Source organism: Leuciscus leuciscus (genome assembly GCF_965113295.1).
Source record: "Leuciscus leuciscus genome assembly, chromosome: 9".
NCBI classification, from domain to species: Eukaryota; Metazoa; Chordata; class Actinopteri; order Cypriniformes; family Leuciscidae; genus Leuciscus; species Leuciscus leuciscus.
The window spans coordinates 22,258,563-22,284,142 of NC_138733.1; the positions used below are offsets into that span (position 1 = coordinate 22,258,563).

At 41.8% G+C, this 25,580-nt stretch overlaps 1 protein-coding gene across 5 annotated transcripts in view; it reads left to right on the forward strand.

Moving 5' to 3' along the window:
* Positions 1–1,043: 1,043 nt before the first annotated feature.
* The window catches only part of bcas3 (BCAS3 microtubule associated cell migration factor), a 237,606-nt gene continuing 213,069 nt past the window's right edge, over positions 1,044–25,580 (forward strand). For 2 of the 5 annotated variants that reach the window (XM_082180489.1, XM_082180491.1), the window contains exons 1-7: positions 1,051–1,233; positions 1,943–2,031; positions 2,234–2,288; positions 2,494–2,569; positions 3,396–3,502; positions 10,161–10,242; positions 20,005–20,077. In XM_082180489.1, coding sequence (XP_082036615.1) covers positions 1,961–2,031; positions 2,234–2,288; positions 2,494–2,569; positions 3,396–3,502; positions 10,161–10,242; positions 20,005–20,077 — 464 coding nt within the window. In that variant the 5' untranslated portion in view covers positions 1,051–1,233; positions 1,943–1,960. Of the gene's footprint in view, positions 1,234–1,939; positions 2,032–2,233; positions 2,289–2,493; positions 2,570–3,395; positions 3,503–10,160; positions 10,243–20,004; positions 20,078–25,580 lie in introns of all 5 variants that reach the window. The other 3 variants (XM_082180490.1, XM_082180488.1, XM_082180487.1) reach the window with 3 other exon arrangements.

The window sequence follows — 25,580 nt, forward strand, 5'->3', positions numbered from 1 at the left end:
TAGAGATGACATTAATAATATACAACTTTGTATACAATACACAATATATATCAACAATATGTTTAATGTCATTTGAACATAGAGGATAATTTTTTTTAATAATTTGCTAAAAGAAAAATAACAGGAAAAATAGGAGAAGATAGAAAGAAAAAAATAATAAAACTGTTATTTTATACAACAGTTAGAATGTACAAATTAAAGTCATTACAAATTGAGGATGTAATCCTAAAAATGTACTGAGGATGAAATAATTTTAAGGTACACTTGAAATTCTTAAAAAAACAAAAAAAAACAAAAACTGGTTTGCTGTTGGTGAATTCACAGTTATGTGTATAAAATTTGCTAAGAAAATAAATTAAATTTATCACAAAGCAAGCTTTGTTTTTAGTGGGGTCAAAATCAAAGTATCCAAAAATAATGTATTTAATGGTTACGGATACATCTTGCTGGATATTATCTTTAATAAATGTGTCAATATTTTTCCATAGTTCAGAAAGAAACATGACCAAAACTAAATGATAAACAGGATGTTTCTGTGTGAACTTGGCAAAATGAGCATCTTGTGTCAATATTAATTTTATATTTAATCATAAAATATTTAACAGGGTAAAATCTTTTTATTATTTTGAAAGACACTTATTTTACTTTAGTGGGCACATATTTTTGTTGTAAGGACCACTTTTATTTTATTTTTAATTTTAATTTTTAAATAAATTATTTCAGTAAAAGATCGCAGGAGAGTTATGCTTTAAAAGTTGAGAACCACTATTCATAGCTCCTTTACATTTTTTTTCCGGAAAAAGCCGAGGATGAGCGAAGTAGCTCGGCTAGTGATCATCACGCGATATTTCGATGTAAATAAACACAACAGCGTGACGTGATGTAACATGCAGGTTTATTCAGGCTGCTCTGCGCATTTTAAAATGTCGAAATGTTCGTATGACCGCGAACCAAATAAACCTTGCTTTATATAACACTCCACCATGTTGTGAATGTTAATTTTAACGACACATCAGATTCGTTGAGGAAACAAAAAAAACCTAAACAGCTCCTGCCACCCCCGATTGGTCAGAAACGACTAAACGCCCGCCTTTGTCGTAAGTCTGTTGGCTACTCGTCTACGACGCTCAACTCTGATTGGCTGAAGCATCTGTTGTTTCCGCTGCATGTCAGCTTCACTGTGGCGTTTTGTGAGGACCTCTGTTGATCCGAATTCAAAACAGAAAACCTCTGGTTAGTACAAATGTCTCTTCTTTAATCATTCACCTGCACGTTTCTAACATACCTTATATATGTATTTCTTTCCGGACGTCTTATAAGTTATTGTCATTGCTCAGTTTATTGTCTTTAAAGCTTTATGATTGACAGCGGTACTGGCTAAGCTAACAGACAAACTGTGGAAATAGTTGATATGATGAAATGTCTTGTACTGTCACAACTGACAGCTGACACACTATTGACCTCTCTTTGTACATTGTTTCACTATAAATTATGTTAAATTTATGGTAAAATGTAACTAAATCAAGAGTTACTCACATTGTTATGCTGACAAGAAATGTATTTGCATCCTATAGTTTGGTTATTAGTAAATATTGCTTCAGAGTGTTTTCTTTTGTTTATCTCGCGCAGATGTCTGTTGTCATAACTAGTATGTGTTCTAGTTCATTTACATGATCAATACTTAATAGGAATGTGCCTATGGTGCAGATTAAACTGATCCAGGCACATATTTGCCTTATTTGCTTACATCCATCTGCAAAGTGGATGATCTGCAGTAATGCAGTTATCATTTGTTGCCTATTACTTCTGTTGAATTTGGTGTAGTAGAGATCAGAATGATCAATGACAAGCAGTACTTAAAAGGGAGGCATCTCTGCAGTAAAGTTTAGAGTAATGATCATGTAAAAATGTGACCTTATCTTCTCATACTCTGGTCCAGCAGGATACTGAGTGGTTGGCCATGGCGTCTGACTCCCCGCGCAGACCGAGCCGCTGTGCTGGTGGGGTTGTGGTTCGAGCACAGGCTGCAACGTAAGAGCATAATGAATCGTTTGTGAAATGAAATTTCAGTGTTTTTTAATTGGTAAAGCCAAATGTTCAGTATTGTAAATATTAAGATGTTACAAACAAAAAAGGGTCAACATACTTTATTGCTGATCAAGCTTTTCGGTATTGTCTGGTCTCTTCTTGTGTGGTTGTTTTTTTCTTGACAATTGGGTTTACTCTTTTGCAGAGAACAGTCATACATGGAGAGCGTAGTTACGTTCTTGCAGGATGTAGTCCCTCAGGTAAATGCCTTTTTTTTTTTTTCAAAACTGGAGATTTACACTTTTTTTTATTATTATTTAATGTACATGACATGTTGATCTATGGACAATTCAAGGTGTTAGTATATTTCTGTTGTAAAACTGTTCAGAGCATTTAAAAAAGTTAAGATAAATTGATTGATAGTGAGAGTAAGAACGATTTATTAATGCGTCTTTGAAATTTCAGGCGTACACTGGGACACCTCCAAATGATGAAAAAGAAAAGATAGTTTGGGTCCGTTTTGAAAAAACAGACATCAATGGTAAGTTAATTCTATTTTTGTTTTAGATGTTGTGGAAAAGATATTTTGTTTTGTCATGTTAAATTGATGCATTCTGCATAAAACACATTGGGTCTTAGGACTCAACTATTGTGAACCGTTTTTATTTATTTTTAAGGCAAGCCACCAAAGTTTGATATTGTGTTTTTACACAGCAGAAGAAACTTTTCCAAAGTACACTACCGTTTAAAAAGTTTCAGTTTATTAAATGTTAATTGTCACTTTTTTGCATCCTTGCTTACTGACTCCAAACTTTAAAAGGCAGTGTAAGAAGCAGTGAAAAATCCTAAACATGGCTATCACGATATCATATTTATCTTGTCATATTGGGCTAACACCCTGCTAGGTCAGCCAATTGCTGAACATGCTCCTCATTCCAGCAAACATGTGGATGAGATGACTGTCAGAAATTTAGACATTATTTTTCTCTCAGCGACAACTCCGTTACAGCCAGTTTTCAGAGTTTATTTAGCCTGTTAGCATCCCTAGCTTTAATCCCAGTGCCCTAGCCTAGAGCACTACAGCAGAACATTGAACTGCTCACTGCATAAGACTTGTATTGACATCCCAGCCATGAGCTTTGCTTTTAATTTTTCATTTCATCAGAAGAATAAACAGTGGCAATCAGAAAGGTGATAGATTTCGCCAACTTTTGAATAATTATTCATGTATTCCGTTGTTCCGCTCATCTGCGTCTTGTTTGTTTGTTGCGTTGTTTAACACTTATGCGAAGACTTTGTGGTTTACTTGCTGTTTTCTGTTTCATTTCTGTTACGCTGACAATGAGTGTTTCTTGTCCTGTGTCCAGATGTGTCCCGCCTACCAGAGTTCCAAGAGATGCACGGCAGCGGCACTGACCCGCCTCTCTGCTTGATGATTGGCTACACTGATGGAATGCAGATTTGGAGCATATCAGTGAGTGCATTTTAAACTCTCTCTCTGCCTTCACCACACTGGCGGCAACCGAATGCGCATACTTCTATGTAGTTAACTATGTAGTAAACGAAAAACAGAATGTGAAAAGAGCAGTATGTCAGAATTCACAGTTTTTGAACTGTAGGCCAAAAAGTACCCGGATGACCTACTACTGCCGGCGAGATTCCGAAATGCACATACAATGGACAATTTACTATCCCATGAGGCTACTAGAGAGAAGTCGTGAATGGCAGTGGAGTGATGCAACTGACACTGTCTGTCACATGACGAATGTAGTATGTACGGATTGCATTCATACTACACGCATTCCTACTAAATAGAACATGCTTTTTCAAAAGAAGTACCTACTCAGAGAGTATGTGATTTCAGACTTTTCATTGTGTTTTTCCCTGGACCAGTCTTTCTGTATGACTGCTATAAGGGGATGTCCACACAGACATTGGCAAACCAACCAGAAATCAGTCATTTTGGTGACCGTGATAGTTTAGACAGTGAAGGTCAGTGGTTAATCCAGCACTGACTGACTCATACTACCTGGTGTAAACTGTATTATTTGTCCTTCATTTTTTTATTGAATTGAGAAATTTAGTGTCTTTTTGTCTAATTTTGTATTCAAATATAATGTTCACTCCAATTTGACACACAAAGGACATTAAGATTGATATTTTTGACTCGCTTGAGATTGCAGACTTGCTGTTGTTTGGTTTCTGTGTAATGCTATTACTCTTTATCACCACTCGGTGCCGCCATAGACAAAGGGAAGGCTGTGCCGTCGAAGAATAGAGATTTTATTATTGAAGTTGGGTCAGTGATGTGAAGAGACATGCTAAGCTCTGAATCAAATGTCAAATGTAAAAAATAATACAAAAAATTATATCACTTCCCCAATAAAATAGTGAAAATGTCTGCATTTTGATTTTAAGGTTTCTCATATGGTAATATAGATCAAGATATCTATCAGATGATGTGAATTTTATTTTATTTAATTTTTTTAACCTAACTTAGCATTTATTTTAGGAATGTCATGACAGTTATCGTCTCCGAAAAGAGTTGCTTCTTTATGAAATGCATTTGGATGCAGTTAAGCTTCATATCACAGACATGAGCTCACTATTTTGTGCAAAAACGAATATCACACTTTTTTTGAAAGTGTTGAAAGCGTCACACTGTCTGGCCATTAGTTGCCTGCAAAGCGTTTGTGACAGTTGCTTAGACGACACCTTCTGTAATGGCGTTGAAGGGAGGAGCAGGAGTGGCACTAGCCGTGGTACATTTCTGTGTTCCTGTGCATTAGCATCTCGGTGGAGCGGAATCTTTGATGGAGGTGTTGCTGGCTCGCAGGAGATAGCATGAAGATTAGATAGGGCTAATTGAAGTGGTGTTGGAGTAAAGGGATGACATGCAGTACATTGGAGGTGTCTTCTTTGCTGTTATTATTAAAGCAGCCCGATGCGTTTCAGTGTTTGAATAGGTTTTGCCTGGTTTATATGCCATATGTAAAGGGTGATATGTGTAATTTTTAGTTGTTTAAATATTTCTATCCCAATTCAATGTGTGTTCAACGAGATTTATTTATTAGGTATTTAATTGTTAATTTTTGTTTCCTTATTTATAATTTTTTTTTACATTTAGGTTTTGTTTGCCATTACTCACTTTATTTAAATTTGATCTTTAAAATCACTTTAAAAAACCGAATCACTTTAAGATCACTTAATAATTTGATGAACACTGTTAAACCAAATTTTTAGAAAATCAAAATGAATATCTGTTTTTCATTCTGTATGTGTACATTATATCTAAATTCATCTGCTGCATTTAATACAATTGATTTCAGGTTTTAGTGTTTATTTTGCTTTATTTTGAATTTATTAAGAGAAAATGGTATAAATGATATACATTTTTAAACATTGTTTGCCATAACATGAAAAACAATTATCTGCTTATTAGTATAGGCTTAAGTTTTAATATGTAATTTAAATTATTAGACAATATTATTATGCCATTTAGATATTATTTTATTTTCCAAATCCCACATTTGCTTTAGTATAAGCTTGTCATGCACATTTATTGTTTTTCACAAAAAAAATGTAAACCTTTAATTATACCCATTTTATTTATGTCTTAGTATTGTTTTTTAATGCATAAAATGCATTACGTTCGGTCACCTGCTCTCTAGATATTGAATTGGATCTTGGAATATTGGATAGGCTTTATTAGGGTCTCTTATTCTCAGATGAAATATTCGATTCCCTTTATAGAAATAAATGATAATTGTGTTGAACATTTTTAAGTCTGAAGACCATTCTAAAAGACTTAAGTTGTTGGTTGTAGTGTATAGGAAGCAGATCAGAAGTTCATATCTATTATTTCTATCATATCAAGAGCCCTGCAGACCAGGAGACAGAGAGGTCACCAATCATTCTTGCCTGATGTGGGATACTGTCCTCTGTCTGCTCTGCTTTCAGATGCTCTCCGCTTTCTAAGTATACAAACGGAGCTGCAGTCTCTCTCAGCTCCAGATGCTGTTGATTCACTCTGATTCGCTGAATTCCATCACACAGAGTGGCTGGAGATTAACAGAACTCATTCTACACTGTATCCATGTGAATGAAACTACAAGAGGGAAAAAACCAAGAAGCCTCAATTTTGCATATTGCTGTGATAAATAGTAATGTAATAGCTGAGAGGTTGGTGATGGATGCCATCACTAAAGCCGCGTAAAGCGAGGATGAGCAGTCTGGTAATGCACAATGACAGTCGCATTAATGTAAACCTCACAATCCGCTAAATTCCATTATTCCTCTGCCCTATTTGCCAGCCGGGGGTTTTGTTTGCAGCCGCGTGCATTACCTATCTCTCTTGTTTTCTCCCCTTCTGTCTCTCTCTCTCTCTCTCTCTCGCATCAAATGTACCGTGCTGTAGATGCCATATTAATCTCCCACTTGGCAGTTTCAAAGTCTGCACCGAGCACTTTTAATAAAAACATGACTGATCCTGCATTTGAAAAAGCTACTAATTGTGCAAAAGAGCGATCATCCTCTGGGTTTATCTGCTTGAGACACATGGATTATGTCCAGTAATGTGATAAAGGACGTTTCTGTAATTTAACGCACATAGAGACGCACATTCAGGGCTTAATTCTTAAAACAAAAAGCTTGAATAAAAGGCTGTAAGATGTGCGGCGCCAATCAAAATATTTCCGCCCTTGCGATGTGATATGCCACTCCCAGCTTTGGTTTCACAGATCTGCATTTCCAGCAGCTTATTACAGTGTCAGTATGATGAGAATGACGTGATTAAGACTAATTTGATTTTTTTTGTTTGTATTAATATTACAATCTATCAAATGTAGCTGTTTGTTCCAAGTGCTGGATATCGGCCTGGGCCAGTTAGTCACGGTCATGGCGGTGTTTTTTTTGGGGAGCACGTTGACAGAGTACATGGTAGCTTTAGTTTTGTGGTTTAGTTGTTGGCTCATCCTCCATCCTTCATGAGAAGTTTGTTTCTGTCAGTTTTCCTTAATTTGTCCTAGTCTGTGAACAAATCTCTCTTTGTTTGCCTCCCATTGTTCTTTGATTTCTCACAACCACATTTTTGCCCCTGAATGGCATTGAGTTGATCAGCAGTTTTGAGTTTTCTTACATGGGCAAGGGCAGGAAAAGACTTACTAATTCAACAGACTAGACAATCTTCAAACAAGTTTCCTGAAAAACTTTTAATTGGTTGCACAGAAGATAGTACCTCCCCCAAATTACACCACTGGTTAAGTCAGTGTTGCTGGATGCTCAAACAATAGCACAGAACCACAATGTTACACTTATGTTGTTTTCGTCAACGATGACGATAACGAAATGATTTTGTTGACGCTTTATTATGACGATAACGCGACGATGACTAGCTAAAAATGGCTCTAAGGTGACTAAAACATGACGAGACGTTTTCGAGTTTTCGTTGACGAGACGAGACGGAACGAAAATGATTATAAGTCTGACGTTCACAATGCATGTCATTTCTGCCTAATTTGCGTGAAATCTGTCTGTTTTGAGCTAAAAAAAAAAAAAGTATCAGCAATGCTGCCGCTTCCTATCCTTGTTTTGGGTACGCCCACCACCCGGCTGCTGCCATGCCGCGCACCAGATTCCACACAACAACAACACACCTGCGGCTGCGGCTAGTCACTCGCCACACATCTTCGATATGAGGCGCCGGACTGGACAAAAGCGAAACGAACTGCGCGAGAGAGACCGAAAGTGCGCGAGAGAGACCGAGTGTGTCTGCGCGCGAGAGAGACCGAGTGTACGCGAGAGAGACCAAGTGTACGCGAGAGAGACCGAGTTGTACGCGAGAGAGACCGAGTGTGTCCGAGCATTAGTTTAGTGGGCTAATTGGTACAAAGTAATATATAATTATTATATAACTTAGATTATAACATAAATTATTATTTAACTAATTATATAATAAAGCCACAATTGCCAAAGTAAGAATGTTTTTATTCCTGGCTTTTTTTTAGTAAAACAGTGATTCCCCTGTTACCACTTAATCTGTGTGTAATGTTGTAGTAGCTCAAAGTTTTTTGCTGTTTAAATTGTAAACCATTCCTTTATTACTGTGATTACTAGTGAAAATAGCCAATGTGCTGAAATTTTAGAAGAGCATCAATTCATGGAAAAAATATAACTTGAAATATGGGGATAAAAGGTTTCTGACAATGAAGTAGTCTACAGCTTGGCAGCACTGCATCTCCATCAATGAGAAAGTCTAGTTTATTATGCAAAGGTTTTAAGGTTAACTGTTGTTTTATGAATTGCAACACCTGCTACAACCTGTCAAACCTAAGCCCATTTCCAATACTTTTTAACCTAAATTAATTTGTTAAAGACTACTTTTTTTTTTTTACTAAAATTGACTAAAACGTGACTAAAACCTTTTTGCGTTTTCGTCGACTAAAACTTGACTAAAACTATCAAGTTTATAAGTGACTAAAATGTGACTAAAACTAAAAAGCATTTTCGTCCAAAAGACTAAGACTAAAACTAAAAGGGCTGCCAAAAACAACACTCAGGGAAATCAACCTACTAATGCCTTACTTATAATTGAATCTTCATATTAAAGGAATAGTTCACCCCAAAATATTTTTGTCATTTATTCACCCTCATGTTGTTCTAAAATGCACTTTAGTGATCTTTTAACACCTGTGACTGGATCTCTTGAGTTGAACTCCACAACCAAATCACTGTGAATTATTAACTGGATAAATCGATTCTATTAAAAGATCCAATTGAAAAGAATGATTAGTTTGTGAATTGAACGTCAGTGTTTCTCATTGCTACTTCTCCAAGAAGAGCTAGATCAACGTTTGAATAACACCTTAAATTTTGGTCTGTTCTTGACTCAAATCTGTTACTTTACAGCTTCAGAAGGCATAGAATGAGTCATATTATTTACCATATTTATGATACTTCAGTGGAGCTTTTTTTTCTCAAATTTTGGAGCTTGACAGCCCCAGTTCTCATTCACATTCATTATATGGAAGATGATAGCCTCAAAATAATTAACAATTTCCCCTTTTGTGTTCCACTGAAGTGGAGTGATACAGGGTTTGGAACAACATGAGGGTGAGTAAATGATTCACCCATGATTAACATTTTTGGGTGAACTGTTCCTTTAAACTGGGATAGGATATTTAACTATGAAACACACTTTAGCTTTTAAAACAACACAAGTGTCATTTAATGTCAGGCACATACGTGGTGTGTTTTTTGGTCGTTTATTTTTTTCTTCTCTTGAGAGAAATCGTGTGGAAATCGTTGATGTTCGTATGGTTGCGGCTTGCGTTGTGTGAGCGGAATTACGAGCCGAGCCGAGGTCATTACGAGCACCTCTCAACCTCCAGATAATTTTCAAACATGTTTAAAAAATGTGGGGAGTCTGCCCAATTTTGACCAAATTTGAAGTACAGTTGTGCCGTGTACCAGCGATTATTAGGTTAAGTGTTTTGTAACGTGTGCAATGGCGCATGCCCACCCAAGTGTCCGAACTCGTACAGTGTATGCCTGACTTAAGAGCATGTTTGTCAATGACTGAAGGCAATTGAGTGTTGCGGCTTTCAACCATTTCCCATTCATATCCGAAGGGCAGATAACATTACACGGCAGTGTTTTTTTTTTTTTGTGTGTCTTGCTTTGGTTTGTCCACAGATGCCTGATGTTTATCTTCTAGTTGTTGGGTGACTCATTATCAAACCACATCACAGCCACTGCAGACCAAACAGAACATTGTGTGATTTACATTCAAGTACTTTTATGTCTTTTAATGTTCAGGGATGCCACAGTATTTAGGGCATTAGTCATGAGTGTTTCTCAGTCGGACACTCTGTGCCAACGCTTTCTAACAGAACGTGTTAGCTGATGTTCAAATAAAAGATCAAATGTTGGAGCCCCGTCAACTCTAGTGTAGTTTTAGGGACACCTTTTTGTCCCTGTCCTGATAAGCTGTGTGATGTTGCTCTGGTACAAACCCATACAATTTTGCATCACCACATTCACCGTCCTCTTTTCTGTCTCTTTGAACTGAGTTTATCTTTCTAAAATCACTGTCTGTTGTCTTAAGTTTTCCTGTTTGTTTCTTCTCTGTGCAGCTGAACGGGGAGGCGCAGGAGCTGTTCTCGGTGCGACACGGGCCTGTACGAACTGCTAGGATCCTGCCTGCTCCACATATCAGTCAGTATCAGACACCCCACTGCCTCTGTCTCTCTCCTTCTACTGAGCCACCCATAGCCACATTACTTTTATCTTAAAGTATCCCCTTAAAACATTTTGGGTAAACTTAAAATGCATGAATAAATGTGCTCTTTAAAATAAATTATTTTTGGGGCCCACTATAAAGTTTAGGTCTGTGGTTTTGAACTAGTTCTCCGCCCAGGTTTTGTCCTTGAAATCAAACAAATTAAATGTATTAATGCTTCATAAGCCCAGAAATATGCAAAATTGTTAACTTGACATATACTACCATAAAAAATGTTGTGGTCAGTAATTAAATTTAAAATAAATAAATAAATTAATAGTTTTATTTAACAAGGATGCATTACATTTATCAAAATTTACTAATGATTTTCACATCCAAAAGAATTATCTTTTTTTACTATTATTTAAATGCGTCAAAAATACATAAAAAAAAATAAGTGTATCACGGTTTCTACAAAACTATTATGCAACATTTTTTAACATGGATAATAATAAGAAATGTTTCTTGAGCACCAAATCAGCATATTAGAATGATTTCTTAAGGATCATGTGACACTGAAGACTAAGTAATGGCTGATGAAAATTCTGCTTTGCCATCACAGGAATAAATTACATTTCAAATATATTCAAATAGAAATGGTATTTTAATTTGTAATAATATTTCACAATATTACTGTTTTAATTGTATTTTTGTTCAAATAAATGCAGCTTTGGTGAGCATAAGAGACCTCTTTGAAAAACACTAAAACAATATTACAGACATCAAACTTTTGAACGGTAGCATCTGTGTCTTTGTCCGCTGAATTGCAAGACAATTCAATTTAGGTAGTGGTTTTTTTTCTGCCTTATAAAAGTTGTTAAGCTGTTTAATTTTGCCATCTTAAGTATGCCAAACCTTGATTCGAAAAAGCATGTAACTGCCGAAAACGTACTCGGTTACCTAACGTAACCTCTGTTCTCTCTAGAGAGGGAACGAGTATTGCGTAAGTTTAGCTTACGCTACGGGGTAAAGTCATCTTTTCTCGAGATATGAAGCAAAAAATTATCCTTAATTTTTATATCTTGTCAACGCAGTGCGGCAGCAAGCAGACCTAGAGCAGGCAATCTAGCGTGCTCATAGGCTGCTCTGCGGCAACTGCAGCAGCCTATCACTGAGCCCTTGGCGTGACGTCACGCCCAATGAGCGCGAGCAGCGCGCCTACGCGTCACGGCCCGAGGCGGGGCGTGGCAGAGGGTATAAATATGGGCTGAGAGGCTGCTTTCACTGGTTTTTGTCGCAGAAGCGAGTGAGCTCGTGGCGCGAGCACGGCGGGTTACGCAATACTCGTTCCCTCTCTAGAGAGAACAGAGGTTACGTTAGGTAACCGAGTACGTTCTCTTACGAGAGGTTCTCTCGTATTGCGTAAGTTTAGCTTACGCTACGGGAACTCCCTTGTCAACGCCGTGCGCGCCCGGCATCCACTGAATGAGTCCCAGGGAAGCCCGGGGAACACGAGAGTGTGAGCCAGGCGGCCAATGATATGGCTAGCGCAAGTACATAAGCACATAGTAGGGGGAACAGAACGGCGCGGCCGGTCTGACTAACCAACCCTTATATTGTACAGCTCAACCAGGAGGGCTAAATCAAACAGCAGTAGCCCGCGCACAGAAGTGGGCCGGCCTACGCGAGATTTAGACTGATAAAAGTTTAGCCTGCAGGGCGGGAACTTCTAGATTGTAAAATCTAACAAATGTAGACGGGGAGGCCCAGCCCGCCGCCGTACAAATGTCATGAATAGAAATTCCGCTAGTCCAAGCCCATGACGAGGCCATGCCTCTAGTAGAGTGGGCTCTGATGCCCAAAGGGCATTGCAGGTCTTTAGACGCATAAGCAGCTGCAATAGCGTCCACTATCCATCTGGACAGAGTGTGTTTCGAGGCGGCGAGACCCTTGGTGCGCCCACCAAACGAAACGAAAAGCTGCTCCGAGCGCCTCATGGCGGCGGAGCGCGTAATGTAATTTCTCAGCGCTCTGACAGGGCAAAGGAGATTACTGTCAACTTCGCTGCCGGTAGCCGGCAAAGCTGAGAGAGAAATAACCTGTGCTCTGAAGGGTGTGCCCAACACTTTGGGGACATAACCGTGTCTCGGTTTGAGAATGACTTTAGAGTCATTAGGTCCGAACTCGAGACATGCCGCGTTAACTGATAACGCATGCAGGTCACCCACACGTTTGACTGAAGATAGGGCTATCAGAAAAACGGTTTTGAGCGTGAGGTATTTCATATCCACAGTTTCCATGGGTTCAAAGGGATGCGCTTTCATGGCCTCTAAGACCAGGGAAAGATCCCAAATAGGAACCGAGGGGGGTCGCGGGGGGTTCATCCTCCTAGCTCCTCTAAGGAAGCGGATAATGAACTCATTCCTCCCTAATGCGCGGCCCAGCGCCGAGTCGGAAAAAGCTGATATGGCCGCAACATATACTTTGAGCGTGGAGGGGGACCTGCCCATGTCCAACAGCTCTTGGAGGAAACAAAGCACACGCGACACCTCACATGTTTGTGGATCCAGCCCTTGGGCGGTGCACCATTTATTAAACACAGACCATTTAGATGTGTAGAGCCGTCTCGTAGAGGGAGCTCTAGACTGTGTGATCGTGTTCACAACCCCTATTGGCAAGTCAACGGGTATCCGTTGACTATCCATACATGCAGAGACAGCGCTCTGGATGAGGATGCCAGATCGAGCCGCGGGCTTGAGAGAGAAGGTCTCTTCTCACCGGTATCGGCCAGGGGGGTGTGTCCGCCAGCCGTATTAGATCTGGGAACCACGTTTGATTCTCCCAATACGGGGCTATGAGGATCACCGTGTGGCGCGCTTCCCTGATTCTCCCGATGACTTGTGGCAGCAGAGAGACAGGGGGAAAAGCGTAAAGCGGGCCGCTGGGCCAGGTTTGGGCCAGCGCGTCCTCGCTCTTGGAAAAGAACCGTGGGCAGTGCGCGTTGTCTTTTGACGCAAAGAGGTCGACTTCCGCTCTGCCGAAACGGCGCCACAGTGACCGGACTGTTTGGGGATGCAAAGACCACTCCCCCAGGGGAACATTGTCCCTGGACAGTCTGTCTGGACCCTCGTTCAGGAGACCCGGCACATGCGCGGCTCTCAGCGAGCGCAGTGAGTGCTGAGCCCACACAAGGAGGCGTTCCGCCAGGGCGCAGAGTGTTTTGGATCTGACACCGCCCTGACGGTTCACATAGGCTACCACTGACATGTTGTCCGTGCGGACTAGTACATGGTGGCCCTGTAGGTATGGGAGGAAGTGCTTGAGCGCTTTCTCGACCGCCAGCATCTCTAGACAGTTTATATGAAGGTGACTCTCCTGGTCTGACCAAGGGCCATAGACCGGTCTGCCCTCTAATAGCGCTCCCCAACCTAGGTTGGACGCATCTGTCGAGACAACTTTCCGGTGCGAGACAACTCCCATCGTCACTCCCGTGCGATACCATTCGGCTGCTAGCCAGGGCTGCAGGGCTGAAACACAGCCATGATCCACTCTGACTCGTAAGCGGCCGGCCGTCCAGGCTCGGTGAGGCACTCGCGCTTTCAGCCAGCGTTGAAGCGGGCGCATGCGCAGTAAGCCCAGCTGGAGCACTGCTGCAGCTGAGGCCATATGCCCCAGGAATCGCTGGAATGTCCTCAGCGGAACCTGACTGCCCGTCTGGAAAGACGCGGCGAGATGTCGAATGCGGCGCGCGCACTGCTCTGACAATCTGGCCGTCATAGCCACCGAGTCCAGTTCTATTCCGAGAAAGGAAGTCGACTGGCGGGGCAGTAATGAGCTCTTGGTCCAGTTGACCGAGAGACCCAAGCATTCCAGATGGCTGAGAAGCGCTGTTCTGTGAGACAAAAGCTCTGCCTCTGACTGCGCGAGGACTAGCCAGTCGTCCAGATAATTCAGTATCCGCATTCCTTGTCTCCTCAGGGGAGAGAGAGCCGCGTCCATGCACTTCGTAAATGTACGGGGTGCTAAAGATAGACCGAACGGCAGGACGGTGTACTGATATACCCGACCGTCGAAGGCGAATCTCAAGAATGGCCTGTGACGGGGTATTATCTGAATCTGAAAATATGTGTCCTTTAGATCGAGAGAGATGAACCAGTCTCCCGGGCGAATTTGCGCGAGGATTTGTCTGGTTGTGATCATTTTGAACGGCCGTCTCATGAGAGCTTTGTTCTAATGTCTCAGATCTAAAATAGGTCTCAGCGCTCCGTCCTTCTTGGGTACGAGGAAGTAACGGCTGTAAAGCCCGACTCGCTCAGAGAAGGATAAACCTGTTCTATAGCCCCTTTGCGCAGCAGCTTCGCTATTTCTGCTTGAAGCAGGTGCGCTGCTTCTAAAGTCACTTTTGTCTCCGTCTGCGCTAGAAAGCGCGGGGGGCGACGAGCGAATTGAAGCGAATAGCCGTGTTATATAGTATTCAGCACCCATTCTGACGCGCCCTGAATAGCTTCCCATGCTTTTGCACGCATAGCTAGGGGTCGAATGGTCTCTGGGTTCAGATCGCCGCGCTGAGCGGGATGGGGAACCTGTATCAGAGAGGATGGGGCGGCGACGCGCCGCCAGTGCTCGAACACGGGGGCTGGAAAACAGTGCTGACTGGCTGTACAGCATATGATGGCTCGATCGCTACGGATGGAGCGAGTTTTGCTGCTAAACACCCCTGGCGCGAGAGCGGCGTGGGGGTTGTCATGTCTGAAAGTGGGTGCGCGTGCTCGTGAGCGGGCGCAGAGTTTACACTTATAACACGGCCAGTGTTTGGGAGCTTTGTAACCCGAGGTAACTGAGTGGCAGAGCAAGCAGCGGGTAGTTGTGAGCACAGGGTTGTGGGCACATTTACTACACTTGGTACTCGAGCGTGTGTCCGCTTTATGAGAGTGCGCTCTGAGCGTGTTACCATGGGGATAGTGTTTGTGTGTAGTGGTGAGCACATTTTCTACACTTATGACACCTTCGGCCAGAGCCGGAATGTTTGTGAGCTTTGGAGGATCTGCAACCCGGGGTAACTGTGTAACAGAGCGGGCAGTGGGTAGGTGTGGGCACAGAATTGTGGGCACATTCTCTACGCTTAGCACTCGAGCGGCGCATGCCCGCTATGAGAGTGCGCTCTGTGAGCGTTACCGGGGAGACCGTGTTTGTGTGTAGCAGTGAGCACGTGGGAGTGGGCACATATTCTACACTTATAACACCATTGGCGTTATAGGAAACTGATAGAGCGAATGCTTTGATGGCTCATATGTTTAGACGCTCATAAATACTCAAGCACCATCCTGTGAGCGGGAGGGTGCGAGATGCGGGTTCACTTTCTGTATGTAAGAAAGCTGCCGCGAGCTCGGAGAAGCCAGCAGAAAAAATATATTTATCTGCCGCCAGAGTCGGATTCGAACTCGGGTCTCCCGCACGGAAGCCTAGTGTTCTGCCACTGAGCCACAGGGGCACACATAAGCTCTCAGTTAGCGCGAGCATATCACAGAGCGTCGTGTTTCGTTTCGGCGTTTGTTTGCAGGCGCGCGTGTATTAAACAGGCTCGTTTACTGCAGTATTAGTATTTCCAGCCGCCTGAACTTTAGAGGGGACTGAGAAATATGTCAGGAACGGAGTTTAGTCCGACCTGGGTGGGACTTCCTCTTTTCGCCGGTGCTCGTGACGTCCGCTCTGATATCCTTTGAGAACGCCGCGGTTGCGCGGCTCGGACAAAGGGAGAGAGAGCGGGAAGATGTCATCATGTGCTGTGACATCGTTAGTTTGCAGACGTGCGTGTATGAAAACAGGCTCGTTTACTGCAACATAGATATTTCTAGTCGCCTGTAGCTTAGGAGGGGACTGAGAAATGGAGGTGGCCGGTAGGTGACGCGCACGACCGAGACGCGGGGTAGCTTTCTTATAACGTAAAGGAAGCCAGCCCGTGACCGCCTACTTCTGACATCCCTTGTGAGCGGCGCGTTTGCGCGGCTCGAACAGAGGGGAAGAGCGCAGGAAGGGCGAGCGTCGTCATGTTTTGCGTAGCGTTAGTTTGCAGGCGTGCGTGCATAAAAACAGGCTCGTTACTGCAATATATGCATTTCCAGTCGCCTGAGCTTAGGAGGGGACTGAGAAATATGTCAGGAATGGAGGTTAGTCCGCTAACACTCTACTCTCCCTTAGCCAGTGACGGGGGGGCAGCTTTCTTGTAACGTAAAGGAAGCTATAGCCCGAGACCGTCCGTTTCTGACATCCCTTGTGAGCGGCGCCGTTTGCGCGGCTTGACAGAGGGGTCTGACGTCATCTGCTTCGTCCCCTGAGGCGACGGCAGTGCGGGCAATGGCCGGCCGCTGCGCGTCGGTGAAGGGCGGGGGAGAAGGAGAGAGCGAGGCTCGCGGGAGGGGCTCCGGCGAGCGCTCAGCTGTCATACCCGGCTCGCTGTACGCAGCCGCCCGGGTAGAAGGCCAGGCAGAGAGCGCAATCACAAGGCGGTCTCCGTCGCTGAGCGTGGCTCTGCACGAGCCACAGGATGAGCGAGGCATTTGAAACAACGCCTCGCGCTCTTTTAGATGCAAAGTGTGTCGCGGGGCGAGCACACAACACACACACACATAGAGCAAATAAAGGATATATTCGCCGGATAGCGAAGCAGGCAGGGATAGCTGAAGGCGGCGAAGGCGGCCGGCTTCCTCAGGCAGAATCCTCGGCTTGCAAGGCGCTGGTTTCAACGGCGGCTTCCTCAGAGATCAGCGATGCCTAGAGCTTCGCTGAAGAGACAAAAATCAGTGAAAGCAGCCTCTCAGCCCATATTTATACCCTCTGCCACGCCCCGCCTCGGGCCGTGACGCGTAGGCGCGCTGCTCGCGCTCATTGGGCGTGACGTCACGCCAAGGGCTCAGTGATAGGCTGCTGCAGTTGCCGCAGAGCAGCCTATGAGCACGCTAGATTGCCTGCTCTAGGTCTGCTTGCTGCCGCACTGCGTTGACAAGATATAAAAATTAAGGATAATTTTTTGCTTCATATCTCGAGAAAAGATGACTTTACCCCGTAGCGTAAGCTAAACTTACGCAATACGAGAGAACCTCTCGTAAGAGAACTGATTTTACTTTCTGCAAATTTCTAGACAAATAACAGTGGCAAACATGACATGCTATTTGTGTAACATATGACCTGAAATAAATCTAAGCGTAGCGGGAGATCACCCTCTGTCAACGCATATTTCAATTTGGGGGTGGATGCTTGTTCCTGACAAGCTGAAAATGAAGATGTCATTGGAATGTAGAATTTGTAATAATATTTCAAAGCAGCAGTTTTATATGCCGTGATGAAAAGAATTCTGTCAGGGGCTTCATGACCCCAAAATGTGTTGTAGGTTTATTCTGGAAAACAGTGGGGGGAAAAAAATGCTAGAAATGTTGCACGCTTAGATTTATTTCACGTCATATGTTTTCACACAAATAGCATGTCATGTTTGCCACTGTTATTTGTCTAGAAATTTGCAGAAAGTAAAATCAGTTTTCGGCAGTTACATGCTTTTTCGAATCAAGTTAAACCGAGATGTGGCAATTTATAAAATTCCATGTCTCTCTTCCTTACTGGCTTTTCCATATATCATGTTTAAATTAAAGACTACCTCCTGTTTCTTAATAGTGCAGAGCGCTTGCCAGAGCCCCGCTGTTTTCCCATCATAATATTAAAATCAGTCCTTCACGATTATGTTGGCTTGCTGTCAGCTGGCTGCCTGGACTTTTACCGCCGCTCTGGCAGAGAGGAACTGCAGACTTGTGAGATTTTCCTTCTCTTTCATCACGGCTCACTCATTGGCCATCGCATGCCTGCTTTCATTCCATTTGTTAAAGGACGAAAATGAATACTCTGACAAAAGAATGCACGCTACATCTTACTAAACTAAAATACATGCAACCTGATTAGGTGTGATTTAAATATCGATGTTTTGCCAAACTGTCCCGTTTTAATTTCTTCTTCCTGATTTATGATTTTGCATACTTTCTGTGACTAAAACAGGGTATTAACTTATATAAAATTCTGAAATCAGTTCAAATTATTTTTGTTTTGTTTATGCCTCGCTAAATAAGTGTCATGGGCATAATCATATGTAAAAACAAAAGGAATAGGAAATGCAGTCATATTGTAGTGTGACATTTATGTGCCGAATTTGCGTTCTGTCCTTTCTGCAGATTTAAACAATGCACAATAAAGGCATTGAACGCCGGCTGGATTTGGATAAAAGAGAATTGTCATAATAAGAAGCAGCAGACGGCCAACACATGAGGAGAGCGCTTCTCAGCTAAATCAAATGAATTGTACAAGTGGGGAAACTGATTGCGATCTGTTTGGCGCAAACAGTGTCATACTGTAGTGGGATTAAAAAAGAGTAATTGTTTTAGCTGGGTGGGCGGATTTGGAAAGTCCTGAAAATAGGTGTCAATTTTAATAAGGGAAGGTCTTTCCCAGAATAAAGGAGGAAGTTCTGCTTTCTCTAAAGAGGCAAACTGACTTTTTTCCCCCACATCCGTTCTGTTTTTGACTTCTGCTGTTGTTTTTGAAATGATTCATTTCTAGGTGACAGCTACAGACGGTCATATCCACAGCTGACCAAAAAAATCTGCCGTTGCTTCCTCTCCGCTTAAATTTATACCACTGTTGAATGCACCTTCGTAAATGGCCCTCCTATCAATGTATTATTTACTGAAATGCAGGAAATTTGTTATGTCTTCCAGAAAACATTCCCCTCAATAATACTCAGCATGAGTTGAAAATACAAATGAAAACCACTTGTTTCAAAGTCCTGCCGTTTTTCGAGGCGCACAGCTACAGGCGGAGAGGAGCACGGCTTGGTTTTCTGCCCCTTAATTGTTCTTTTAAATAGAAGGCAGCTGTTGTCTTTTAGAGGCCTGTTGTATTTGCATTATGATTGGATATCGTGACCAGTGGCAATGTCTGATGACAGAGATGTGAAGATGGAGGAGAGGCCCTTTAAAGTGTTAAGGTTTGTGAATGACACATTCTCTCTCTCACGCCATGCCACAGGGACCATACTTTTCTGGAGCTGATTAGTGTCATGGCATGGCTGCACAAATTACAGCTCCACAAAGGCTAACATCTTCTTCTATCCGGACATGAATGGAAATCAAGAGAATTAGATAAATATGGGATCTGTAAACTTACTGCGACATGTTTTCTCCAACCAAAATATGCCTACCGGCCTTTTGCCATTCTGTAATTCCTCCGAAGCCTTGAAATTAAAGCCAGTGAGACAGAAGACTCCATGTAAAGCTTTGAAGGCTTTCTCTATTAGAGTCAGAGGAGAAATGGTTTTCGTTCAACACATTGCGCTGAGTGGCGTTTCTGTTCTCTGTCTCCATTTAATGCCTTGCATGCTGGTATTTTAATTTCATTGATCTTGAAGTCTCTGTGAGGACCAGGGCATTATTTTTGGGTGGTAACAGTGTGTGAATGTAAAAGCTGACAGGAAAGAGGTGGCCACTTTTTTTTTTTTTTTTTTTTTGAGGACATTTTCAAGGCATCATTTTTAATTACAGATCTCTTGTAATGCAATCAGTACGCTTCCTGTTGCTGTAGTTTTTTTTGTAAAAGCTTGAGTTCGAAGGGTGGGTGGCTTTGGCAGAGAGACAGCGGGCCTCATATGCGTGTGGCTAATGAATGTCCCTCTTTATGTGGGTCAGTGGTTAATTTTCCCCTTTCTGTCCCTCCGGCTGCAGGTTCCCTCAACACTGACAGCTTCGCTGAGAAACGGCCCCTCCTTGGCGTGTGCAAGAGCACGGGCTCTTCGGGGTGAGTGCACAACGACGATGTCACTTCCACTGTCAGCTCGGCCTAGTGTTTTGCATGGTGCCAGAGCTTTCCTATTCGCAGGTCACTCCTGATTGTTTTTCAGCTACACAGTTTCAGCACAAGCTGGGATTGATGCCACAATAATAGAAGGATTTGATTTAAAGCACAGTTTTCTTTTTGTACTCTGATAATGGAAATCTTTCAACATTGATAATAATAAGAAATGTTTCTAAAAAGCACATTAGAATGTTTTCTGAAGGATCATGTGACACTGAAGACTGAAGTAATGGCTACTGAAAATTTGCCATCACAGGAATAAATTATATATAAAATATTTTAAATATATATATAATATATAATATATAATAAATATATATATATAGTGCACACTGAATAATTGTTAACAGCTTGTCAGGAACAAGCGTCCACCTAATTAAATTGTGAGTTGTTTTCATTATCAAATTTTATCTTTTTTTTTTGCACGTCAACTGTTGTTTTTATTTGTCATTGTGAAGGTTTGAGCTGTGAAAATATTCTAAAATGTTATTTTAGACTTTTGTCAGCCTTGTTTTTTATTGTTCATTTGAGAAAGGCCAGTTGAGGTTGAATGCAGGTCAAGGGCATTTAAGATCTTTGGATTTTTCCCCAAGTGAAGTTTTATAGATATAATAGGCTTGCATCCATCTCCTGCTGTGTGCGACACAAGTGGAGACATGTAAAACTCTTCATGAGGTGAAGCCCATGTGCTAATGGAATGTTCCATCGTTGTCCGGTTTATGGCTTTTTCCCGTTTTAAAGCGTGGTAGAGTCTAAGCCACATCCCTCAGTGTGTGCAACATTTAGATGTTATGAGCTACAGATCCTAAGTGCATTTGAAAACCTGTAATTTGTTATACATAATAACCTGCATCAAAGGTCTGATGGGGCCAGGGAGTGGTCTGGAGAGAGACGGCCAAACCCTGCTGACTGACTGACCAACCCGGTCAGCTCCAGAGGGCCAGATCTGCAACCATGGACTCCTGACAGAGACAGACTGCGATCTGTGAGAAATATGCCCCCTTAGGGAGTGAGAGGGAGCAGGGCGCATCAGTTATTGGCTCTTCTCCTCCCCTCAGCTACGTCTGCCACCTCTTAAAACGAACTCCTCCGCTGCAGGCAAATCTTAACTCAATATTTCCTCCCGAGGAAATAGAATAAGGAAGTCTGTCTTCAGCACACTTTGATGGAGACCACCGTCCCAGCCGTTCCAAGACTAGAGCTTTGCTCTGCCGGCGCTTATGCAGCCAAACGCGCCGTGTCCGCCCCGACATGGAGACAGGCTCTGGCGGTTTGGCTTTGTACTCCAGCAACGGTTGGTCTAATGCTGAAAACATGCCTCGTGTTGAAAACCATAACCCTCTCCCTCCGGGTGAATGGTGTTGCCGCTGCTACGTTCCAGTAGAAGTGTTTGGTAAATAGCCTAGCTCTGTGTTTTTCTTTTTTTTTAAAGGCTGCACTGTGCCCTGGTTCTTTCCCCTTTACTGAAATAGTTCATAAACTTACCAAAGTCCTCACACGATTTTTAGTATATAATCATTTTGAAATAACAGCTTTTGTCAACCACCAGTGTGGATGCTGTCTTGACACTCAAATGGAAAACAGATTGCAGTCTTGGCCGATACAGCACTGCTGGTTTAGAAGTTGGTTCACTCAGCTTAAGGCTTAGATTACAAGATTTGCAAATTAAAGGAAAACCAGAAAGAGGAAAAAGCATGTGTGCTAAATCCTTCGTTGCAGAACTCCAGCCAGACACATTCAACATAATTTTATCAATGGAGGGAATTATGTCTTAAGTCCAAACAACGCATGGATCTGGTGAATTTCCTGACAGCAAAGTACACATGCCGCCCTTCTATAGCGTTCTATAGTGCTGGTAGGGTTTGCAAATTAGCAAAGAATGAATGTGCTATTCAATCCACTGTTGGACCCCGCTTGTATCTGGAAAGGATTTGGTTTTCCACAGTACCATTGTTTTCTTTTTAGTTTAATTAGGGCTACAGGTATTACACTGACGAGGTTGAGCCAAAACGTGTCAATCATATCTATTTAAAACAAGCAAACAAAAATAAATATGTAAATTGAGTTCAGTCTGAATTTGGCAAGAGTAATCATAATACATAGAATTACATATTATTTGCTACTTGTCAGTTGGTTGTAGAATATTCTCATTAAAGAAAGTGAATGTGTGTGTATATATATTTAACATTTAGGAGTATACTAGATGTAATCTAGCTATACAACTTTTAATTCATGGATCTGAAATCTAACAACATTAAAACCATGAGTAGAAAATGAAAAAAAGAAATCAAAAAGAATTTAAAGGAAAAATAAATGGTTACCAAAAATGGCAACCATTTACTTGCAGAAAATTTGGGATAACCTCAGTATCAGAACCTAAGGAATACAAATCGGTCTTTAAGCTGGATTTAAAATCATGCCATTTAACCAGTTGTGGCCTCTGCAGTGAGTATGTTTGGAAGGGGTAAAAGTTCACCCTCTCAAGAGGCCTGCTTTTGTTCTCTGGATTGTGGAGAAATTAAGTCGTTGGGCAGGCAGAAAACAGTGCCCTCTCTTCCTTCCCCTCAAATTTCCAGATCTCCATGGAGAGGATGTGGGTGGTTTTTTTGCAATCCTCTAATGCAATCCTCTGTCATTGTGGAGATTACAGCTGGACTGCTGTCAGGGACTACAACACGTGGAGGTTCGGAAGAAGGTCCAGTCCCCACAGGCATAGAGCCATGACTTTTGACTCTATTGCGGCCACACTGTGCCTGGCTCCGGGATGGTGGCAGAGGTCCAGTGAGTCTCCCACTGTATGGCTCTGAAGAACAGAGCATCAACCCACTGTCTGCTCAGTATTATCAAAGAGATCTTTTTCCTTTTTCTTTAACCTTGGCCCTAATTGTCCTTACTCAAAGCTGTATCCATGCAAAGTCCTGCTGGCACCCACTGCCTGCTTATTAATTACACAATGGCTTTGAGGAGCGGAAAGCCAGTGTTGTCCACTGACTATTTTTAAAGCGATTTAGCTAAAGCCTTCTGTGCTATTAAGCTGTGCTTTTCATTGCATTTTTATTGAGATGTGAGAAATCCCTCTTAAGTGTATTAAATGATAAATCTCTGTGCGTTTGTATTAGACACAGGATTAAGGGAGGATTGGGAAGTGATGCTTTTAGAGCCCATGAGCCTGTTACTCTCTTGCCATCACACCTGGAACTGTGAGATCTCTTGGCTCGGTGGTTGCAACCTTGCAGAGATAAGTGGAGGTAAATAGGAGACATGTTGTCTGGTGGTGGTATCATTCAAAAACATTGCAAACGTATTTTACTGTCTCAAAGTAAATTTAAAGGGATACTCCACTTTAAAATGAAAATTCTGTCATCATATACTCACCCTCATGTTGTTTCAAAACTGTATGAATTTCTTTCTTCTGCTGAACAGAAAGGAAGATATTTAGAAGAATGTCAGTAACCAGACAGTTTCTGGTCTCATTGACTTCCATAGTATATATTTTTTCCTACTATGGAAGTCAATGGGACCAGAAACTGTCTGGTTACTGACATTCTTCTAAATATCTTCCTTTCTGTTCAGCAGAAGAAAGAAATTCATACAGTTTTGAAACAACATGAGGGTGAGTATATGATGACAGAATTTTCATTTTAAAGTGGAGTATCCCTTTAAAGGGACTGTTTACCCAAAATGGTAATTGTCGCCGTTTCATTTCTATAAATTAGATGGTAATTTATTAAGTGGCTAGAAATAATTGTTTAGCTATTTTTACATTTTTAGTTTGTTTGTACACATCTAAATATTAAATGAAATTTAATATTTCTTCTCTCTCATGCTTCTGGGTCAGTTGCCTATTTTTTTGGCCCACACACAAGAACTGAAGGACTGTTTGTCTCTCTCCTCTGCCATTGCATTTGATGCATGGGTCTGCTATAAAACCAGTGTTTACTTTTGGTTTCTTATGTGGACATTAAAAAAGATTAGAAGAAATAAAACCTCTTTTTTTTCATGAATCATCAGAGATGTCCAATTCTTTATTTGGAAGCTCAGGGAGTGAAACGCAATGTTAAAAGTTTATCACTCCGCCTCACACACATTCTCTCTCTCCTCTGTCATTTGTCATGTTTTACCAGACCTGTGTTTTGCTTTATGTTTCAGTGTAATTTGAAGTAGGCGTTATGATCACAGTGAATTCTCCTTTACTGTACTTTTACTCTCATCTACCTACTGTTGTTTTGTTTGTTATCATTGTCCATTGCCATTATTGTTGCTTGTTCATTGTAAAGCGTCCTTGAGCCCTGGAAAGGCTCTATTTTAATAAAAATTATTATTATTATTATTATGATCTGTTGATAGGTCTGACAGACACAATCCTCACTCTTACAGTCATGTTAAAGATGAATGTGTTTCCTTCTTGTGATGTATCCTCCACCCTTCAAGTTATATGGAAAGTTCAGGCCAGGTGCATTGTTGGGTCTCAGATCATCCCTGTGTGCTTTTTCATGCTGACTGGATGGCCATATAATTCAAGCTCCCTGAGGATGGGAATCGCATGGCTTTGAAGTTTTCCCTGTTTTTCAAGGGCACTTGTCTCAGATCGGTTTTCCATGAGCATACTTCTCCTTATCTTTCCGATTAATTGCAGAGGAGGCGCACAGGCGTGTAACATCATCCTTTTCAGGATTGTGCAAATTTAGGACTATTGTGCCTATTACATTTCTTAAGTGAAAAAAAAGATTTTTTTTTTAAAGATGTGAATAATTTTTTTTTTTTTTTTTTTGCAGTATTTTCAGGATTAGGGTTTTTATAGTTGAATAAGTAGATAATAGGTTGTTCTTTTAATTCCAACCAATGACTTACAATTTGACCTTATCCATAAGGACATTTGAGGTATGAAAAGTTTTTCTCAGACCTGTCCACCTCACCATCCCTCTCTCCCTTTCCAGCCTCTGTTCAATTTTTTTTTTTTTTTGAGTAATTAAATGTTGTAAACACCAGTACAAGAGCACCAGTGCCTCTGCAACGGGCTCCTCATTTCAATGTGTTTCCAATATGCATGCGAATCTGTGTAGAGCCCAGTGAAAGGGGAGGAAATGTATTTCTGGCAGTGCTGCAGACATGGAGCTGCGGTTGAACTTTTTACCCTAATTACTTTCCCGCTAATGCCCACGGCGTGCTGGAATCAAAGGGCCCCCTCAGGCCCCAAGAAGCCTGTGATGTGGCCAGCGTTTGTTGTGTGTTGAAGCTCGGCTTGAGAAAGACAGGGGCAGAAAGAGAGAGAGAGAGAGGGTGCAAAATTGTGACAGCTTTTTTTTTTCTCTTCTCAAAAATGTCTCAGTTACCACCCACCTTACTTGTTGCCTACAAAAATAGAGTAATTGTTTTCATCTGTGTTTTTACATTGCCGTACTTGGAAATAGCTGTTATAAATCAATACGATGCTGGCTCGAGGGAC